Source organism: Procambarus clarkii, chromosome 70 (genome assembly GCF_040958095.1).
Source record: "Procambarus clarkii isolate CNS0578487 chromosome 70, FALCON_Pclarkii_2.0, whole genome shotgun sequence".
Classification (NCBI taxonomy): domain Eukaryota; kingdom Metazoa; phylum Arthropoda; class Malacostraca; order Decapoda; family Cambaridae; genus Procambarus; species Procambarus clarkii.
In genome coordinates, this window is record NC_091219.1 from 27,162,910 (window position 1) to 27,182,254 (window position 19,345).

Sequence of the window (19,345 nt, forward strand, 5' to 3'; positions counted from 1 at the left end):
CACCCCCGGAGAAACAAGCAAGCGTTCACCATTAGAGGGCCCCACTGGAAGCCAACCAACTCATTCTCAGCCAGAAAAGGTGGAGCCGGTGGAGCCCAACAAAGTGCCCACAAGGGCCAAAAGAATAAAAGCCCTGGTGCCAAAGGTGCTCAAGAAGCACCCACGCCTGGCAACTGGAAGCCAGAGAAGCAAAAGATCACTTACCGAAGCAAGCCAGGACTGAAGGGGCCACCTCAAACGGAGTGGACAAAAGAAAAGAAAGAACTTGGTCAAGCCACCAGACAGGTTCAGGTGATGCAGGAGCAGGCCAGAGATGAAACAATGTGTGAAAAAGCATGTGGGGCCAAAGAGAAAACGACTCTGAATGCAACCCAGAGCGACTCCATCAGCGCCACAAAAAGAGAGGTGAAGATGGTATATGGCAGAAGACGACAAGCAAGGACAGAATAACCTATCAGAAACCGAGAAGCAACGATGAAGGAAGAAAATGGTAGAAGGCACGCCATGCCATGACAAACTGTCGCCTGGAGGGCTGCAGGTGGGACACCATTAACTAACCACCTGATCACCATAGATATGGTGATACACATGTGTCAAAAACACCAGACCCAAAGAGTGGAGGAGAATGTCGAATCAGCAAAGTATGTCACTCGCCCAACCCTTTGAGAGAGGCAGAGCCGCAGAAAAATGCCTGGGTTAGGACACTGAGCAAGCAGTGCCTGAAACCAAGGCTGGACCAGTCATCAAGGAGACAGAAGGATCACCCTCCTCCTGTAGGACTCAAAATGTGCTAACATCCAGAGCAACAGCCAGACCGAAAAAAGTGATAAAGGAATCCCCATCTTGACCAGTCCAGCCGAAAGGTGTCCACCACTAGGGCCTTGCAGTTGGGGAACAGTGCCACGAAATGAGATGATGCCAAGACCACTCCAAACCGAAGAGGTGATGATGTCTGGGCGCCTGAACATCTGACAAAGCCAGAGGAAGGAAACACCACTGAGTGCATAAAAAATAGAGCATTTTGCAATGAATGTGACTTTTCAGAGCTTCAGAGCATCAACAGCTTCTTGAAGTTTACAGCTCAAAGTCAAAAACAATCACAAAATACCCAACATTTCTGAGAAACAATCAAGACACTCAATCAACATAATTGGGAGTAAGGCTAATTATCCTTGCCCCAACTCCCTCAGCCACCACCATGAAACTTGAAAAAGTTCATCACACAGCAACACAACTGTGTTTCAGAGGAGACCATCTCTGGAAGCCAAGGGCCATTGATAAAACAGAACCAGAGAAGAAAACCACAACAGAGCTGCTAGTGGAAAGCAGCAGAGAGTCATGCAAACAAACAGTTGCAAGCAACACAGTAAACACTAAAGCAAGAGAAGCCACTGCAGCCTCAAAGAATAAAGCAATGTAAACTTATTTTAGTGACCTTTTATTTAAATTTTAATCCGGAGAGGATTTATCGAGTAATATTTATTTTTTGTACAATGAGTTGGTATCTTGGTGATGGTCCAAGTTAGATTTGGTAGCCTCCCTTTCCTTACTATATGACCAGGCAATTGGAATGTTACTAGTGATGGTGGATGAAGAGGGCATCAGAGCAGTAGGATGTACAAGGTGTTTGTGTAGACCCATGCAGCAGTGGTTACTGGCTCAGGTTAATCAAGGGGCCTTAGCTCAAATGCCTTTCAAGAAGCAAATAATTATTTAAATATTTCCTGGGAAGATTACAATTAAAAGACTGTACGCCTTCCTTCTTCAGCCTTATTGAAGAAACTAAGTGACATACGCTATAGCATTGATAAACATTGTAAGCCTGTGATTAGTTATCATTAAACTGTATGTCTATAATTTTCTAAGCATCATATTCCCGATAATATATGGTTTAAGAGCTTTAAACCTGGCATTGAAATAAGATAAGGCAAGGAACTCAACAGAGTACATACCTGACATGTCTGGCTGCAGTACACAATACTGTTACAGCAGGTGAACTCTCCCGTCACCCCACACAAGAAACACGACCGCTGTAGTCAAGAGAGAACCAATTTTAAGATAAAATACCCCAAACATACATCAATGAAACATAATAGTAACCTATTAATGAATAATTAACTACATCAAGTTATTCAATATATATTAATATGAAAGGGGAAAGCATAAGTGCAACATAGTGTAATGAAATACTAATCCTAAAAAAAGCCTTTAGTATGGTGGTAGTATAAAGCCATGATAATTAAGCTGGATACAATACAGCATGTGGAAGCAGCAGCTCAGGAAAGGAAGTGTCAATGAGATGTAAGGAGCCACTTACATCTCACTGATGCTTCCATTTACATGTATATAAATGTTACTACATTTACAGCAGTCTCGTCACATTCCTTCACACAATTGCCATAATCAAACAAACAAAATGACTACGGTTGGATCCCAGAAGGGGATCAAGAAACGTATCAACATAGAGTATTTCAGGATACAAAGAGGATGGCAGAATGAGTAGAGGTTGGTGTAATGAGCACAGATTAATAATATAGGTGGAGGTTGGAAAGAGGAGATAAAAGGAAAAGATGGTATTATGTGATGGCATTATGTAGAAGTATGTGGTGGTGGTATGTAGCAGTAGTTGGAAGGTTCTCCTGGTAGATGGCCATCATTATGATAAATTTAAATAAAAGTTTTGTTCAATGAACACACTGCATGGGAAAAATTAGTGTATGAATTGCTCATTCTTTAATATGCCTATTATTGTTTTTTGTTTTTGTTTTTAAATTTGTAAATGAGCACAATAGTGAGAAAAATAGTTGCATTAGAAAAACCATAGTTCAGTTTTAATTTTGAGATGGCATTTGTTTCATTCACCCATGTGAGCCCAGCTACCTTTGTAATTAAGGTATTGAGGCTTGGGCATGGGAAATTAGCTAGATGAGATGAAATCTCTCTACAAACAGGTGCTAATGATAACCCCCATTATATTACTAGTGTAGATTGAAATTGAAATTTCACATGGTGAAATTGGAAAACAGAGTTTTCCGCAGCGACTATAAGAAATATTGCCGGAACAACCGTGGACATCTTCAAGAGAAAACTGGACTGTTTTCTAAGAGAAGTTCTGGATCAGCCGGCCTGTAGTGGGTATGTGGCCCTGCGGGCCGCTCCAAGCAACAGCCTGGTGGACCAAACTCTCACAAGTCGAGCCTGGCTTCGGGCCGGGCTTGGGGAGTAGAAGAACTCCCAGAACCCCATCAAGCAGATCATAGACAATGGAAAAAATTACAGTATGAAATCAAATATCAAAATTTTCAGTTATATGTACATCCAGAGGAACCAATTAATTCAGAAAATCAAGGTTGCACTGTGCAGCATTTAATTAATTTAGCTGTGGGTTTTTCCAGAGGAAAAATGATGTGAATAATTTGTTAGTAAAGTAGAACCCTATTCAGTAATGTGACACAATAAAAGGGAATGTTATGTGTAATTTAGGGTGAGGTAGAGTCTTAATTATTTTAACACCAACAGATAATAACACACCGATAACTCTAGATAATCTCACCTGTGATAATATGGATAATTCATATTTGCTTCTTAGAAGACTACTCTTATTGCTGTCAGAAAAGTGTATTGGTGTCTGCCGAGGAGAACTTACTGGTGTGACTGTTGCTTCTGATGCAATTTTCATAGAGGCATTTTGGTGGGTAGTTGCTTGTTGCGCCTGTTGGTGCGATCTCGCAACTCCCATCACTGAGCTTGTGGGTATGTATGGTATACGACCGGGTGGCTGATGATCTGGTTTAGGTGTGTGTACCACACTAGGTGAAGACTGAGCATTATTCCCAAAACGTGCCATGGCAGCTCCTGAGGTGTGAGCTGGGATGGCACTTACCAGAAGATGAGATTGATGTCCTGGCTTGCTCACTGGTGTACTAACTAGTGTCTGCCCATCTCTCTGCTGGCCTTGAGTTGGTTTACTTCCAGCTGCACCTAATTTAATACATTGACCAGCACTGCCCTCAAGAGATGAACGAAGTGTCGCTGGAATAACACTGCTTCCAGTAACAACAGTACCTGGTGGAAAATTGCTTTCATTTAATAAGGATGTAGTTTAAGGAAAACTATTACAACTAATGCACTCTCATGGAAGATGAACTGGTTCACAACTGACATAACAGGTCCTGAAGCAGAACCATCAGTAGTAACAACACATACTACACACACCAATTTTAGTCATATTACAAAAAATATACATGTATTTTTTAGAATAATTACCATAGTAAGTGCAGAAAAGCTGCTGATGATAAGGTAAGTATTAGTAAAAAAACAGAGATAATAAGTCACTCATGCTTGCCTATTAGTGGCTACGGGAAAGTGAGATTGCCCTGCCTCCTAGCTGTTCATACCTGGTGTGCTAATTACCTCTCAGAATTAACCTTTTCATATTTCTTTTTATAGTTATAGATGGAATTGGCTTTGACAATCTCTTCACTGTATTCCACTTTCCTACCACCCATACAGGGACTAGATGCTATGCCCTTGTTTCTGCTACTGCTGCAGAGGCTATTACTGCATTACTGCTGTATGGATCATGCTACCAATATTATGCCTACTAATAAAGACAACAATAAGGATGAGAATAGTCACTTACAGAGATCAAGGACACAGCATATGAGGTGTATGTAAATGAAAAAGAAGCAGAGAGAGAGAAAGAGCAATACATGAAAGTGAGCATGTGCACGAGTTGACAGGAGTTGGCTCACCCAAATTCAGGAGTGACAAGGTTGAAGAGGGTAAAAGGTTTTGCATGACCAGGTATTAGTAAAAATATTGGTCCTAGAAGGCAAGTCTGCAGTTAAAATTACTTTAAAGAATCACAGGATCCAGTAAGAAGTCTTAATGGTACTTAAAACCTTAATGTAAATGATATAAATGAGGTCAGGTAAAAACAGTTGAAAGTAAATGTCATGAATGGAGAGAGAAATCTATTGGGTGTAAATGAGGTGCATCTTAATCGCAAAGATAATTGGTAGAGGTGAAAATCAAGAGATGGAAGGGGTTGAGGTTAGTTTTGTGGTCGTGAATGTGATTTGTGTAAGCATTAATCGTCTTCTAACTGTACCTTCTAACCTTAACCACTAATGATGGAAAACTTCCAAACAGTACCTTGCCGGTCACTGCTGTGGTGCTGCTGCAGTGACTTTGACTGATGCCGGTGCAAAAGCAGGTGCTGCAGGTTCTGCTGAGGCTGATGATGAATTAATTTATTCAACAAAGGATTGGATGTGTGTGTCGACATCTGTACCAGTGTCGTATTAGGCTGCTGTTGATGCATGGACACTGAGACTTGGGGCTGATTTGAATGTGTTGATACAATTTGTCCTAGCTGTGCCGGAGTCCCTGAAGGGACTGTTCCCAACCCACATCCATTCGCCTGTTGGATGAAAGCAATGCGATTTTTGTGCTGCACATCTGCAGTAATCAGCTGTTGTGGTTGAACACTTTGCTTCTTCTTCAGCTGGTGGTGTTCTGCATAAGTGGGAGGCTGCTTTGCTGGTTGAATTGAATGAACCCCAAGCAATTGTGGTGGTAATACATTGGTGACATTGTAGCACATTGGTGCAGTAGAAGAAACTACTGGCTGTGCAGTAATCATGCCTGTAGGCCAGAGGGCTGTGGTGCTCGACTGGACCTGGGTTGGTGGTGGATTTTGTGGCTGTAGCATCAAACTATTAGACACAACTGCAATTGTCACATGAGCACTGTCCCTAGAAATATAAACAATTTAAATATAGTAATTAAAATTGCACGAGTAAAATGACAAAGGAAACCATATTTTGTCAAGTGTCAGTCATGGAAGATATGCTCAAATTCTGGAGAAAACTTATGAAAAATAATGCACTTATATTAAGGCCAATGCAAGTATTGCAATGCAATGTATTGCAAGAAGGCCTGAATAAGCTTTCTAAATGAAGGCTGATAAACTTCTGATCACCTGAGAACAAATGCTAGTAATTATATTTTATTTCAATTGTTAACTAGAATCTACTGTATATTTTTGATGATTTTCTTTTTAACTTTTACCAGGGCCATAGTTAGCATAAGAATACAGTTCTACCAAATTCAAGATTCCTGCATATGGAAATATGTGCAATGACCTACATACATTAGAGTAGATAAAGGAGTCAATATGCTGAGCAAATGGGGCCATATTGAAGCACTTTACCTGGTGATGGATACTTATTTATGGTTTTATCAATGGTATTATGAATTAACTTGCAAAAATTAGTCATTTTGGATTATGAATTAACTTATAAAATGGTTAATTTTGTATAAACAAATAACAATTGTCAATACTAGTAAGTAAAAGCAAAGCGTTTCTGCCCGAAACGCTTTGCGTAATAGTGGCTTTAGGCATTGTATGTACTAGCTCTATCTATAAATTCATCAATATCTGTATCACCCCTTGTATGTATGTACTTTACCTAAATAAACATTTGAATTTGAATTTTGAAAGTGCCTTACTCAAAAGGATTGAGCAAGACACATGTGATTTGGAGCATTCACTCCCACCGACCAGGCACCCAGAAAGGTAAGCACCCCAAAACAAACCCCTATTCCCCTGGTTAAAAACAACCATTAAAAATGATTGAGCAAGGATACAGTTGGAAGACGTAAGTGCCTTGGTCAAAAGGCTTACTTGTGATGAATACTGGTGCCAAAATCAACTACAGATGATGAATCATCTCAAGTAAGTTTTCTGTATTTACCTCTGATTCAGCTCCACCACTATTTACATGCTTTTTAGAAATATACAGTACAGGTTTAATATTATTGTCTGCAAGAACTGTTAATTTATTCATGTTAAGTGAGTGGTGCCCAGGTGATGATTCTGTGACTGCATCTCTGACCCACCTCCACCTGTGTGATAAAGTGTGATCCACTCACCTGTTGGTTTGGTCTAACACCTTGTGCTGTGAAGGCAGGTTACTTGACACTGGCTGCAAAATCATGCTGGATGAAGCTTTGTTTTTTATTACTGGTGGTGCACTTATGGATGGTGAAGCTGCTGCTGCTGCTACGGCTGCAGAAGCTGCTACTGCCGCTGCCGCTGCTGCTGCTGCTGCTTTTGGTTTTGCCATAGATTTCTTAGCCGTTTGCTGCAAAGAACACAAGGATCAGATCACAGCAATTATTTGTTGGTACCCAACTCTGATCTTTGCCATTCATATAATAAACACATTTACAGCTCCCTTAACTCTATCAAACCATAAACTCAAGACACAGCATAAGGAGAAAGTCCTAATTTCTTGTAGTCACTGATATGTAAGCACAAGAATCCTTCAACCATGTGTTTCAACTCACAAACACTTGAGTAAACACTCAACACATGAACTAACACTTAACTCCTAAAAATTCAGGAAAATCTTAACTACTGACTCGACTGATTAATATCTAACTTTCTACATTAATACAGTACTGCACTATTATTAGTAAAATGCTGCTGGAAGCCTACACACTACACAATGAAGCCTAATAAATATTCAAACAAACTGGGAATCTGAATGAGATTGAGTCTGATAGTAGTTAATCAAGGAAGGTATACCTGATCTCTTTACCTAGCATGTGTCAATATAAATATTATATATATTCTTGATACCTGTACACAGTATAATGGGTCATCATCATCCCCACCACCCCACTTAGTGGGAAGTATTTCTCACGTCACAGCAAGACATTGGAGAAAAAAACAGTGTTGAATGTAATGAAAAGTCATTTTTCTGGGAGAGTCCAGGAGGCTTCCCGGAGCTTCTGGAGCTATCCAGGCTGATATGCATCTCTCTAAAATTTGACATAAGTCGATGTGGGTGGAGTTCTAGGCCTGCCGGGGTCCATGAGCCAGAACCTGGCCCTCTCAGAAAGGCACAAGGAGCAATAGCCTGAAGTGCACGTGATTTGGAGCTTTCTATATCTGCCATCGACCAGGCACCCAGAAAGGTAAACGCCCCAAAACAAACCCCTATTCTGGTTAAAAACGACGAAAATAGACAAACAAGTGAACAGAACTCCCCAAATGAAAACGAGCAAACGAGCATGACATCACACGAGCTGCGCTGCATGTCTGCACAGTTTCCCCTTCTCCCTGCCCTGGGAAGGGGAAGGGGGAGACCCAGACCCCTGCACCGGCAATTCACACCCCAGTACTTCGGCTGATGTGAATCGACATAGTTGTGTGGCTCCAGCTCCGGACTCTTGTGTTGTGCTGTCCTCTGTTTCAGAACTGATCTTACGGTGGTGTACAAGCTGGGAGTAATAATATATGAGCTGGGAGTTTTGCACTGGTAGGGGCACATGGTACTGCACAGCTAGTTTTCACCTTTAACAGCAGCTGGCTGACTCTGTTCCCTCTGGGTACATTGTCCTCTTGCGAGATTTTTCTTTTCTTTTTGTTTTTGCCTGGTGGAGAAGTTTGCCTTGGTGCCTTTCCCCTGTTATACTGTACTAGGGTTTGCTTTTTGTTTGGTGGTACTCCCTGCTTTGCCCTCGTGAGTGAACACGCCCTGGGGGTTCAGCATTAGCAATGTTGTTTGGTAGCTTGGGTGCAGGTTAGCAGTACCCTGCCTGGGATTACCCTTAGCAACCCAGTCTAGGAGCCCTAGGAAACCCCGCGGGGGCACTCGAGTCCAATGGATGTGACCCCCAAATCCCCTCTTGTTTGTGCAAATTTGAAGGTTGCTCTATCCCCTGGTCTCAGGGCAACGCTCATTGTTTTTGCCTCCGTCATGCTGCCTGTTGGGTTAGTGACATCTTCGACCCTGAATCCTGGGAGCATTGTTGCTTGTTTGTGACTCAATTCACCCAATCTACTGATGACATTATTCGGGTGCAAGAGGATCGCGCTTTGCAGGCTCGGTTTATGTTGATTGCTTCCCCGGATGCCCCGAGGCTGCCCCGTTTTGCTTATAAGGAGTTGGGGGTATCGGTTGCGTCGTTCTTGGTTCAGTCCACACTCCCATGTTCTTCCCTTACTGTGGTTTCAATCGGTTCCTCCCACCCCCCCACCCCCTTTCTTCCAGCTCCTAAGCGTCTGAGGGCCTCTAGGTTGGAGAAGGGTTTAGAGGTTTCCGAAACTCGTGCGGTTTCGGGGGTTGCCCCTTCCGCGGTGGTGACTGAGGCAATCGAGTCTGTTCCTTCAGCTGTAGCTCCTACTATTTCTTTTCCTGCTTCCACTCTCACGCTGCTATTTCAGCCGCCCCGGCCTTTTCTTGTGAGGCCGGAGCTTTCGAGGAAGACTCGCCCCGGGGCCTGATGTGGAGGTTCCCGGGGTTGGGGAAGAGCTGACGTGGGGGCCTTGGGCCCCGTTGGACCCCACCTGGGTTTTCTGATCCTCGGGGCAGAGCTTACTGTTACAAGGAGTGGGGTTTTCCTTTCCCTCCCTCTACATACGAGTTGGATTTGGATTTGGATTCGGCTCCTCCCCGGGTTCGGTTCAGTGTCCCTGTGGGTCCTTCGGTTCCGTCCTTCCTTCGGTTTTCAGCTTCCCATGTCTTGCCTACTGAGGTGGTGGTGGCCATTGCGGCTTGCCTCCTGCACAACCCAGAGTATGCCTCTATAATGGATCCATTTTTCCTTCAGGTTTGGATCTTCGTCTCCATATTGGGTTCGTTATGAGGTTCGTCTTGTTTCGCACCGAAACAAGGCCGAAGCGACCAACACCCCCCTAAGTCCGGGTCCCAATAAGCAAAACGGGGCAGCCTGGGGGATTACAGGTTAGCAATCAACCTAGCGCATTGCAGCAACCTAAATCTAGCCTGCAATGCCTGAGCTGCCTGCACCCTGATACAGTCATCAGTGGACTGGGTGAAAAAGAGTCACAAACAAGCAACAAATCTTACAGGACTCTGGGTCAAAGGTGTCACCAACCCAGCATGACAGAGGCAAAAACAGTGAGAGTCACCCTGAAACCTGAGACAAGGGGATCAGAGCAACCCTCGAACTCGCACAAGGTGAGAGGGAATCCAGGGGTTGTGTCCATTGGACCCTTTATGCCCTCGCGGGGTTTCCCAGGGTCCTTAGACTGGTATCGCTAGGGGTAAGCCCAGGCAGGGTACTGCGAAATGGCGCCCAAATCTACCAATCAAACTGCTAAAAACTAAACCCCCGGGACGTGTTCACTCACAGGGGCCTAGTAGGGGGTACCACCCAGAAACACAGATATATAAACCTAAGATATAGATAGGGGGCAACGAACCAAAGGCAGACCCCCACCAGGCATGAAAACAAAAACAAAAGAAAAAACCCCGCAAGAAGACAACGTACTCAGGTGAAACAGAGCCGGCCTCTATAATAGGTGATAACTAGCTGTGCAGTACCCTGCGCACCTACCAGTGCAAACTACCCCTTACCCCAAGGTAAACAAGGAAGAAACCCTTAAACACTCTCAAGGCAGTCAATCACTGAGCAGCAAAAGACCAACAGAGGTAGACCCCAAGGTGACTCGTGGAAGATAACCCCAAGCCCTCAAGGGCAGTACTTACAGGGCACTTAGGGAAGGTGACCCTAAGTCCATGCAGCCTGAGTTCCAGTGAAAATTACTCCCAGCTCACGCACCACCCTGAAGACAGCACTAAACACAGGGCACAGCATGGAGACAAGAAACAGGAGCTGGAGTCACACGAACAAGCCTCAATCACATCAGCCGAGAACTGGAGGTGTGGGTAGCCGGCACGAGGGGTCTCGGGCTCGCCCTTCCGGGAAGGGGGAAGCTGCACAGACGGCGTCATGGCAACGTGGTGACATGCTTGTTTGCTTGTTTTTCTTTGGGGGAGCTCTGTCCACTTGTTTGACTTTTAGTATTAGTTTCAACCAGAATAGGGGTTTGTTTTGGTATGCTTACCTTTTTGGGAGCCTGGTACAGTCAATGGCAGACATAGAATACTCCAAATCTCATGTGCATTTCTATAGTCCAGTGCTCCTCAGGCCTCTATGAGGGGAAAGCCAGGTTCTGGCTCGTGGTCCCTGGTAGACCTAAGAACTCCATTCACACTGACTGATATAAAAGTCTAATATATCCATATCAGCCTGGACCCCTCCCCCCCCCTTCCCTCCCCGGGAGCCAAAGGGGCTCCCCCCAGAAAATGATAATACAATGACAAACAAAATTTTAGTTGTCATAACGTAAGTGTGTGTGGTCTGAAAAGAGGGTTTCATTCCCCAAAGCTCCTTCACAAAAGAATAACAATTCTAAAAATAATTAAAACAAAGTTATAGCAAAATACAGCAATGGAAATTACTGGGAAAAAGTACAACTTTTTCTTTGCTAAACTGTGAGTGGGCAAACTTACCCACCCCCTTTCCTTCGTTGTATTTGTACCACCTAACACAAGACAAACTGTTTACATATGCTTGAAATAACCAGCATGATGCATGTTCACATATACAAACTTCAGAAAAAAGTGTTGTTATTCTTACTTTCTTATTGGGTGACTGTGTAGCACTGCCAAAGTGGCTGATGTTGGCAGCTGGTATGATGTTAATTATCCTGTTTTTTAGTTGATCTCGATGGTTTTTGGGACCCTCGGTAATATTATCACGTGTGGCAGACTTGAACACAGCTATTTCTCGAGATAATTTGTATGAAGAGACATCCTGGGGGAGCCTTGCTAATGAGTTCACCATCACAAAGGTAGGCTGTTCAATTTCTAATGGATCTGAAATATCAGTTTTCATAATAATTAAAATGCAAATTAAAGCGACTGGTTTTATTTTTTAATACTGTTCTTAGCCAATTCATTTTGTACTGTGCTCTCTAGTCTATTACTTTGCCAAATTTGACTTATCCTTCAGGTGTCCATTTGTTCAAAATTTAAGTAAAGCAACACCCTGGAATCTTGTGAATGTCTAAGTAGACCAATTACACAAAACTATATCTCTAGCATCATGCATTAATTAGAAATTGTAGCTGAAAAGGGGGAAGAAATCTTCACTGCAACAACATAATTTCATTAATATATTTATCACCTGATTATCCAAAGTATATAATTACAGTGGACTTGCATCAAATAATTGGGAGAATCAGATAATCTAGAGATTTTTCAGTATGTCCAGAGTATCTAACCAGTTACCAGATAATCCAAAGAATGTTTCTATAATCAAGAGACTTTAAATAAACCAGACCTGTTCCTTACTATGATTTCCAATTTATCCCATTTATCTCTGGAGGTAACACCGACCTGTGTCAGGGAAAGCAGCACTAACCTGTTTCTTGTTCAGCTGTATGTGATGTCTCATTTTCTGCAGCAGAATCATTCCATTTATGCACTTTGATAGTCAATTCCTCTATCTCCGACTCATATTGTTTCTTTTCTGACTCTAAAAGTGTAATCTTCTTGTCACATTCTTCTTTAATTAATTTTATCTTCTCCTCACACTTTGTCTTCTTGCCGGTCAGCTCTAACATTTCTTTGGAAATTTCCTTAAAAAACTCCATCTGTTTCTCAAGAGATCCCTTATTATTTGGTTCTGCTTCACTTGGTAAAGTACAAAATTGGTTTTCTTTATCAACTGCAGGCAGCATCTTTGAAATTTTCGGAGCAAGAACCAGTGATGAACTTTCGTATACAAGCTCTCCTGGCTTAGTTTTTTTACTGGTAGTGGCTGTTTCTATTTCGTGAGGCACTGTATCAGATGTTTTGCTGGAAATTCCCGCGTGCCCATCTGTGGTGTCATATGATAGGAATCTTGCCACCTCTGCATTTGGCTTAATTTTCTTATTATTTTCAACTATTTCATTGTCTTGACTCTCTAATCTTATCCTTTTTCTCTTTTTGGGACCAGAACCATCATCAGTATTTCTGCCCCAAGTACCTTCTTTTACTGTATCTAAATTATTTTTCTCTATGTTCGAGCAAAGTGGCGGAGATGCCTCAAATGCAACAGTTTGGTCAGAGTCATATGAACTGTTTCTGTCTTCTTGCACATTTATATCATCAGTATTCATATCACCTTCATTTTCACTGGCAGTAGGTGACAGAGCTGCTACAGTATGGATATTGGAAATTGTCATTCCAAAAGCAGGTGGCGAGTCCTGAGTTGACACAACCCCTTCTTGTGCCATGTGCTGAGGTGAGGAAATTAACTGTGGCAGAGAATCAGTACACACTGTTTGGGTCAAGTCATTCATCGAATCCTTTGGAATTGACTGACACATATTTGCCCGTAGTTTAGATAGGAAACCATGATTAATATTGTCAGGGGCAAATGAGGAAAATGTACTTGAAAATGAACTTAGTGAGTTGGGCTCTGGAGGAGTGGGAGATTTAAGCTGTTGATCCTGTTGCACTGATTCAGGTGACATTGTAATATCTCTGGAAGATATTGATGATGCTTGTACTATCTTTGGTTTTTTCTTCTCTATATTTGATGATATAAACATCTTCTGTTGATGTTCAAAAGCCTTTCTGGCATGCATCATCAACTTACCAACTCCCTTCTTTTTAATATTTTCATCTCTCATTTTCTTCTTTTTCCACTGCCGCTTTTTTGGAGATTTCATATTATTGCCTTCCTTGCTAGGGCTTACCCACGAAGGGTCATTAAGATTCGGTAGTTCATCCGACCAGTCAGAATCCAGCACATCCTCAACATTTTCATCCACATCTGATCCTGTAATGTGCTGTGCAACTGAGGTGGGGGCCACCCTTATTTCTGATGAAATGTCCACACTCTCACTGTTTATTATTTTTGGCATTCTCAAATCATTTTGTACATGAGGTAGTGGGTTCTCTTCCCCTTCATCTTCAGAAGTAGTACATGAAGAAGTCGTGGACTCTTCCCCTTCACTCAGTGATTGACGTCTCAACCGCCTGCCAAAAGACAACCGTTATCAACTTTAAATAAGAAAACCAGATATGCTTCAAATATTAAAAACATTCATCTTAGTAAAAGAATAATGTTATAGCAATGTAATTAAATAATGTGTTCAAGGCTTTAAAATATACAGTACAATTAAATGTATTAACAAATACTGAACTGCTAAACTGTGATGTAATCACATTTTAAATATGTAGTACAGTTCTGTACATCTGAAGTACTGTACAGCATATCATTAACTAAAATTCTCAATAAAAAAATACAGAAACACAAATTAATTTCACTTTTATCAAAGTTGGACATTTGAATGAGCATACATGGTATCATAATATTAATTGCATCATTCCTCTAAGTATCTTCAGGTTTACAGATAGATCCTGATTCAATACAGCAGTATTTTGTAATATTCAAATTTACATAATATAATTAAATTCTAAACAATTAGCATTTTTAGAATATCCACAAACTTATGAAAATAATCAAATTAGGTGCTGAATGTAATGAAACAATCTTTTCTGATGTCCAAGATATATATAGGACTGAGGCTTCCACATCTTAGGGAATAGCATCAGGCTTTCCAGACCCACCTGAGCCTACTTACTGGGAGCCAGAACCAGAATTTGGTTCTGTCTACAAGGCAAAGGAACCTTAAGGATTGGAGACCAACCTAAATCAAGAAAAACACCATAACGTATATAAGCATCAAAATAAGCAAGTGTTTAAATTGAAAATAATCTGTGTGGTACTGTATTTACTGAAATCTCTATTATAAAAACATGCATTCATTGAGCATGGCAAGTCATCCTAATACTGTATTCCTTTCTCAATCTTCCTGTTTATAATTTTTGTGTACTCTATATCCCTTCATTACATTTCTATTCCTTACGCTCTATTTTACTAACACCATGCATTTCTCAGACTGCTCATGTCTCATATTATTATTCTTCAGTTTTTTCTATATTCATACCACAGTTGTCTCACTTCCATACATAATGTTGTGTGAGAAGTCATACATATGGATCAACACTAGCACTCCTTCATACAACCTCTGCCCCCATTCTTACATTAGGTTCAGCAGTAGCACTTTATTAAAAGGCATTGTCTAAATTTTTCATATTCTCAATCCTGTTCTTGTGATATTTTCTCCATTCCATGTACTATCCTCTGTCTTTTATCCATGTCTCACATAAACTTAGCACAACAAAGTTTTTGAAGTTTTCTTCATTAAAACTTTCTTCACCTGCAGTTTTTGTTCCTCTTATATTTCTATAACACTGAACACAGCAGGTGCTGTTTCCAGGTTTTTTTACCTTCAGTGGGAAGAAATTCTGTGAAGATGGTGTTGGCACATCCCTATGCCTAAATTATAATGGAATATAAACAAATGATTATATGAGTTGCAATGTATACAATTAACTGTGGCAAATACAGCACTAATGTTTATGGTTAACTTACTCTCTCTGCTGCCTGGTATGCTGCTCAATGGCCTTGGGAGTAAGTCTTCGGAGAATTACCTTCGGGGACATGCCATAAACTGTATGACTGCTGATTTGGTTAGATTTTAGCTGGCACAGCCCCCGAACTTCTGCGACAAATTTCTTAACTTGAAAAATCTGTTTTTCTGGAAAGAAAAACACCATTATTATATATGCACCACCCCCAGTACAAAAGGCATCCTTGGCAACAAAGAATAAGAAAGTATAAGAGTTGACAAATATTATGAGCATGTTGGGGAGAGTAAGAGAAGTCGGGATGGTGTGGGGGTAGGTTTAGGGTTTGGGTGGGTGAGTGGGTGGGACAATTTAAGGTTTGGATGCTTGCCTATCAGTGAATACTGTACAAGGCAGTGCAAGCTAGGTCATTTATATCCCACCTCCTAGCTGTTTATAGCTGGCATGCTAATTACTGTATCTCTCAACATCACATTTTCATATCTTATATTTTTCTTTAAAGTTGTAGATGGAATTCACTTCAACAACCTCTTCCTTCAATGCATTCCACTCGTCAGCTACCCGTACAGGAAACGAGAACTTCCTTAAACCTTTACAATTCAACTGCATGTCCGGCTTCCACCAATGACTTGTTGTCCTCCCTTCTTTTAATTTAAATAGGCTTCCTTTATATACTCAGTACTCTGTTCATTCCCCTCAGGATCTTGTATATGGTTATCACATCCTAGTTCTTCTATCCTTTAACAATGTGAGAGCGAGTTCCCTCAGCTTGTCCTCATAGCAAAGCGCTTTTAATTCTGATACTAATCTTGTTGCAAACCTCAAAGCTTTCTCAAGTTTTTTGTGTTTCATATGGTGTGTGTGTTCCATGCTGGTGTTGCATGCATTTCTTGAATACTGGAAATACATTTGCCTTTTTCTAGATTTCCACTAGCTTTTCTGTCTCTAGAGAACTATATACAGTAGTTAATGGGTAATGCAAGACCCTAGTGTTACGGTAAAATCCTGCTTAGGCAGAAGATCCGGCTTGTTCCCTCTACCGCTTATTCATCGACGTATCTGCATGCTTCAACAACAACAATAATAATAATAATACGTGTTCAAAACATATTGGGTGTCTAGACAGACCCCCCCCCTCCTCCGTATAGTACCCGAGACACCTGGACACCTGCTGTCTCCCTAGACGGAAACTGCTTGTTTAACTGCCGGTTTCTCCAGGATTCGCACCAGCTTACAGTTTTTTATTCTCTTTGGTTTTTACCTGCAGCTCTCACACTAAAGAGATCAAAAGCAGATTTATTTTCTTTGTTTTACTTTTTTTTTCAATGTTTGATCGGCACAACACCAGCCAGAATAGACACTGTTCTATTTCAGATTTTTGTCACACTAGCATTATCCATTATAATAATAATACCCCCATCCTTGTGTATTATTATTCATATAAATTTACTAAAGAGCAGTATAATTACTCAGTTGTGAGAGATGCTTTAGCATTAGTGTTCGCACTGAAGAAATTTTTAGATTTATTTAGCTGCTATTTAATATAGTTGAGGTATATACTGTACAGTACTGTATTGATTATAATCTGCAAGTGTTCATTAAACAAATTAAGGAAAAGAACAAAAGCATTTTATAATGGGTATTGTATTTACAGGTCTTTAATATAACTATGCACCATTTACCATGTAGATTAACTGTAATTGCAGATGCACTGTCAAGAATACCAGCATCGTAAAAAAATGTCTTAGATAAGAGATGCTGGGGGATTGTTCCGAGTCCTATTAGAAATATTTTATATTATGTACTGTACTTTCTATGTACAGTAATTATTTTGTGGTAGCATTGTATAAATTAACTGCACCTCTCTGAAAAAATGTATCTACTTTTCAAGTAGTCACGTTTTTTCCCCTTGGGTGGGGAGGAGCATTGACCAGAGTTGGTCTTGGTTAATGAAGCAAGTCATATTACAAACAAATTAAGGATATTTGTTGAGTGTGGGAACAGTTTAGCTATGGTGCTGCCAAGGGCATGATAAATTTATACCATGTAAGCTCCTGGCTGGTTCAAAGAGATACAAGTCTATAAAACAGTTAAATTATTAAACAGCCAGGTTATATTACATATACAGTATAATTATGAAAGTGCAAGCATACTCCACAGTGATTGTCTGGTGGAAGTCAGCTTGGAGAGGATTTCTGACATACTTCGCGGGCTCAGAGAAATGTTACACTGTACTTCATCAACAAGTTTTGGGATTGTGTGATGATAAAACAGGAATTATGCCCACTTGTCTTTTCCTGTCCAGTTGCAAGGGAATAGATTTACCTCTATTATGGGTTAGCTTTGAGATTACTTTGGGATTGGAATTATGTAGGGGCCGGGCCTTGTCCACCTCAACTGGAGGGCGTGATGTTGGTTTACTGTTGTTGTGGTTTATAGGGGTTGGTTTACTGCAAGATCACAACAATTTTTAAAGCCCACCACATCAGAGGCTTACAGTTTTTGTGAGGAAGATGTCAGTTATTGAATTTAATGTGTATTATTGAATTCAGAATAAGTTTATATTGTAAAGTGCCAATTTGAAATTAAACCTCAGCTAACAAAACATACTCACTCCAAACTCTCAAGTTCTTGGATGGGGTTTACAAGCTTACCAAACCCATCCAAGCCATACCTAAGCTAGCCTAAACAATATATAGTATTAATTTTACACAGAAAAACTAGATCATATTATGTAATGTCATATTAGGCGACACGGCTATGTAATAAATGAGTCTCCAGACTTGCCACATCCCAATGTGCATTCATCGAGACCCCCTCATCAATTATTGATGAAATGCCTCAGCATAACGACTCTCAGTGTTATTAAATAATTGATGTCTGGAGCCACAAGGCCAGAGTAGAGTCCTCACACACACACATATATACCAGCTGTCTACAGCTCACACTTACTCTCCATCTTCCTCAGCAGCGACAACCGTCTCCAGGAAGAACAAATCGAGCACTGAAGCAGTTAAGGTGTAGGAGGAGGAGCGTGGTAGGAGAGGTGGAGGCTGCCGCTGCTCTCACTGTGTGTGTGGAGACTCTCACCGTTCACTTGGTACACAACACGCATTACCTCACACCACTAACACTACCACCCACCAACACTTGCTACAAGTAGCGCCCTGAGAGGGTAAAACTAGCAACATTGTCATAATAGCCAATATTTTTTATTTAGTGACTGATACAATTTTCAAAGTAATATATTTTATTACATAGAGTTTACTACATGATTTTATTAATATTATCTCTGCACACACACACACACATATTATATATATTTATATATAAAATTCAAATTCAAATGTAAATGTTTATTCAGGTAAAGTACATACATACAGGGCGTGATACAAATATTGAGGAATTTATAGATAGAGCTAGTACATACAATGCCTAAAGCCACTATTAGCAAAGCGTTGGTGTTGACGTGGCGGGCTTGCCATGGGAGGCCAACTTCCTCCTATTCTCCGGGTAAACTCCGTGGGTCTGGAGTTCACCGGTCGTGCTGGATATGCAGACATGGAACTGGTTATGTGCGACATGCTCCGTGTTCCTGTGATGGCCGTTTACGGTGTTGAGTTGGTGACTGCCCACCGGGTAGTTATCAAGTTAGTAATGGAGGAGGAGTACCGTGATTTCCTCCATCGTTATGAAGGGCGTTCGTTGCCATTGCCGGGTGGTGCCGGCTCTGTTTCCATCTTGGACCGTAGTGGTGCCCTGACCTATGTCAGTGTTCATGGTGTATATCTTGATATAGATCACAAGAATCTCCTTAGGAAAGGAGATTGCGCCTATTCCTTCATTGCCTTTTCAACAACAACACGTCTGCATATTCAACAACATGTTCTCAGGAGCCATGTCTAAACAAGCCTCTCCACCCTACCTCCTCCAGTACCCATCAGACCAGTACACCTGGCGTCTGGGAGTCACCCCACTAGCTGGTCAACAAGCACATTGGTCGTTTGGGTCTGCCGGCTTCCAATTATCGG

At 41.3% G+C, this 19,345-nt stretch overlaps 1 protein-coding gene across 2 annotated transcripts; it reads right to left on the reverse strand.

Annotated features, from left to right (window-relative positions):
- Positions 1-1,815: 1,815 nt before the first annotated feature.
- On the reverse strand, positions 1,816-18,484 carry LOC123744850 (uncharacterized). Of its 2 annotated transcripts, none has more exons than XM_045725030.2 (8): positions 18,267-18,484; positions 15,319-15,484; positions 12,250-13,856; positions 11,464-11,702; positions 6,940-7,151; positions 5,158-5,759; positions 3,647-4,065; positions 1,816-2,030 (listed from the first exon to the last, which is right to left on the reverse strand). In XM_045725030.2, exons 1-8 carry the CDS (start codon positions 18,271-18,273, stop codon positions 1,869-1,871), a joined length of 3,414 nt encoding a protein of 1,137 aa, XP_045580986.2. In that variant the 5' UTR covers positions 18,274-18,484; the 3' UTR covers positions 1,816-1,868. The 2 variants fall into 2 exon arrangements, with proteins under 2 accessions (XP_045580986.2, XP_045580985.2); XM_045725029.2 differs by having other exon boundaries at positions 3,554-4,065.
- Between the last annotated feature and the right edge of the window lie 861 nt (positions 18,485-19,345).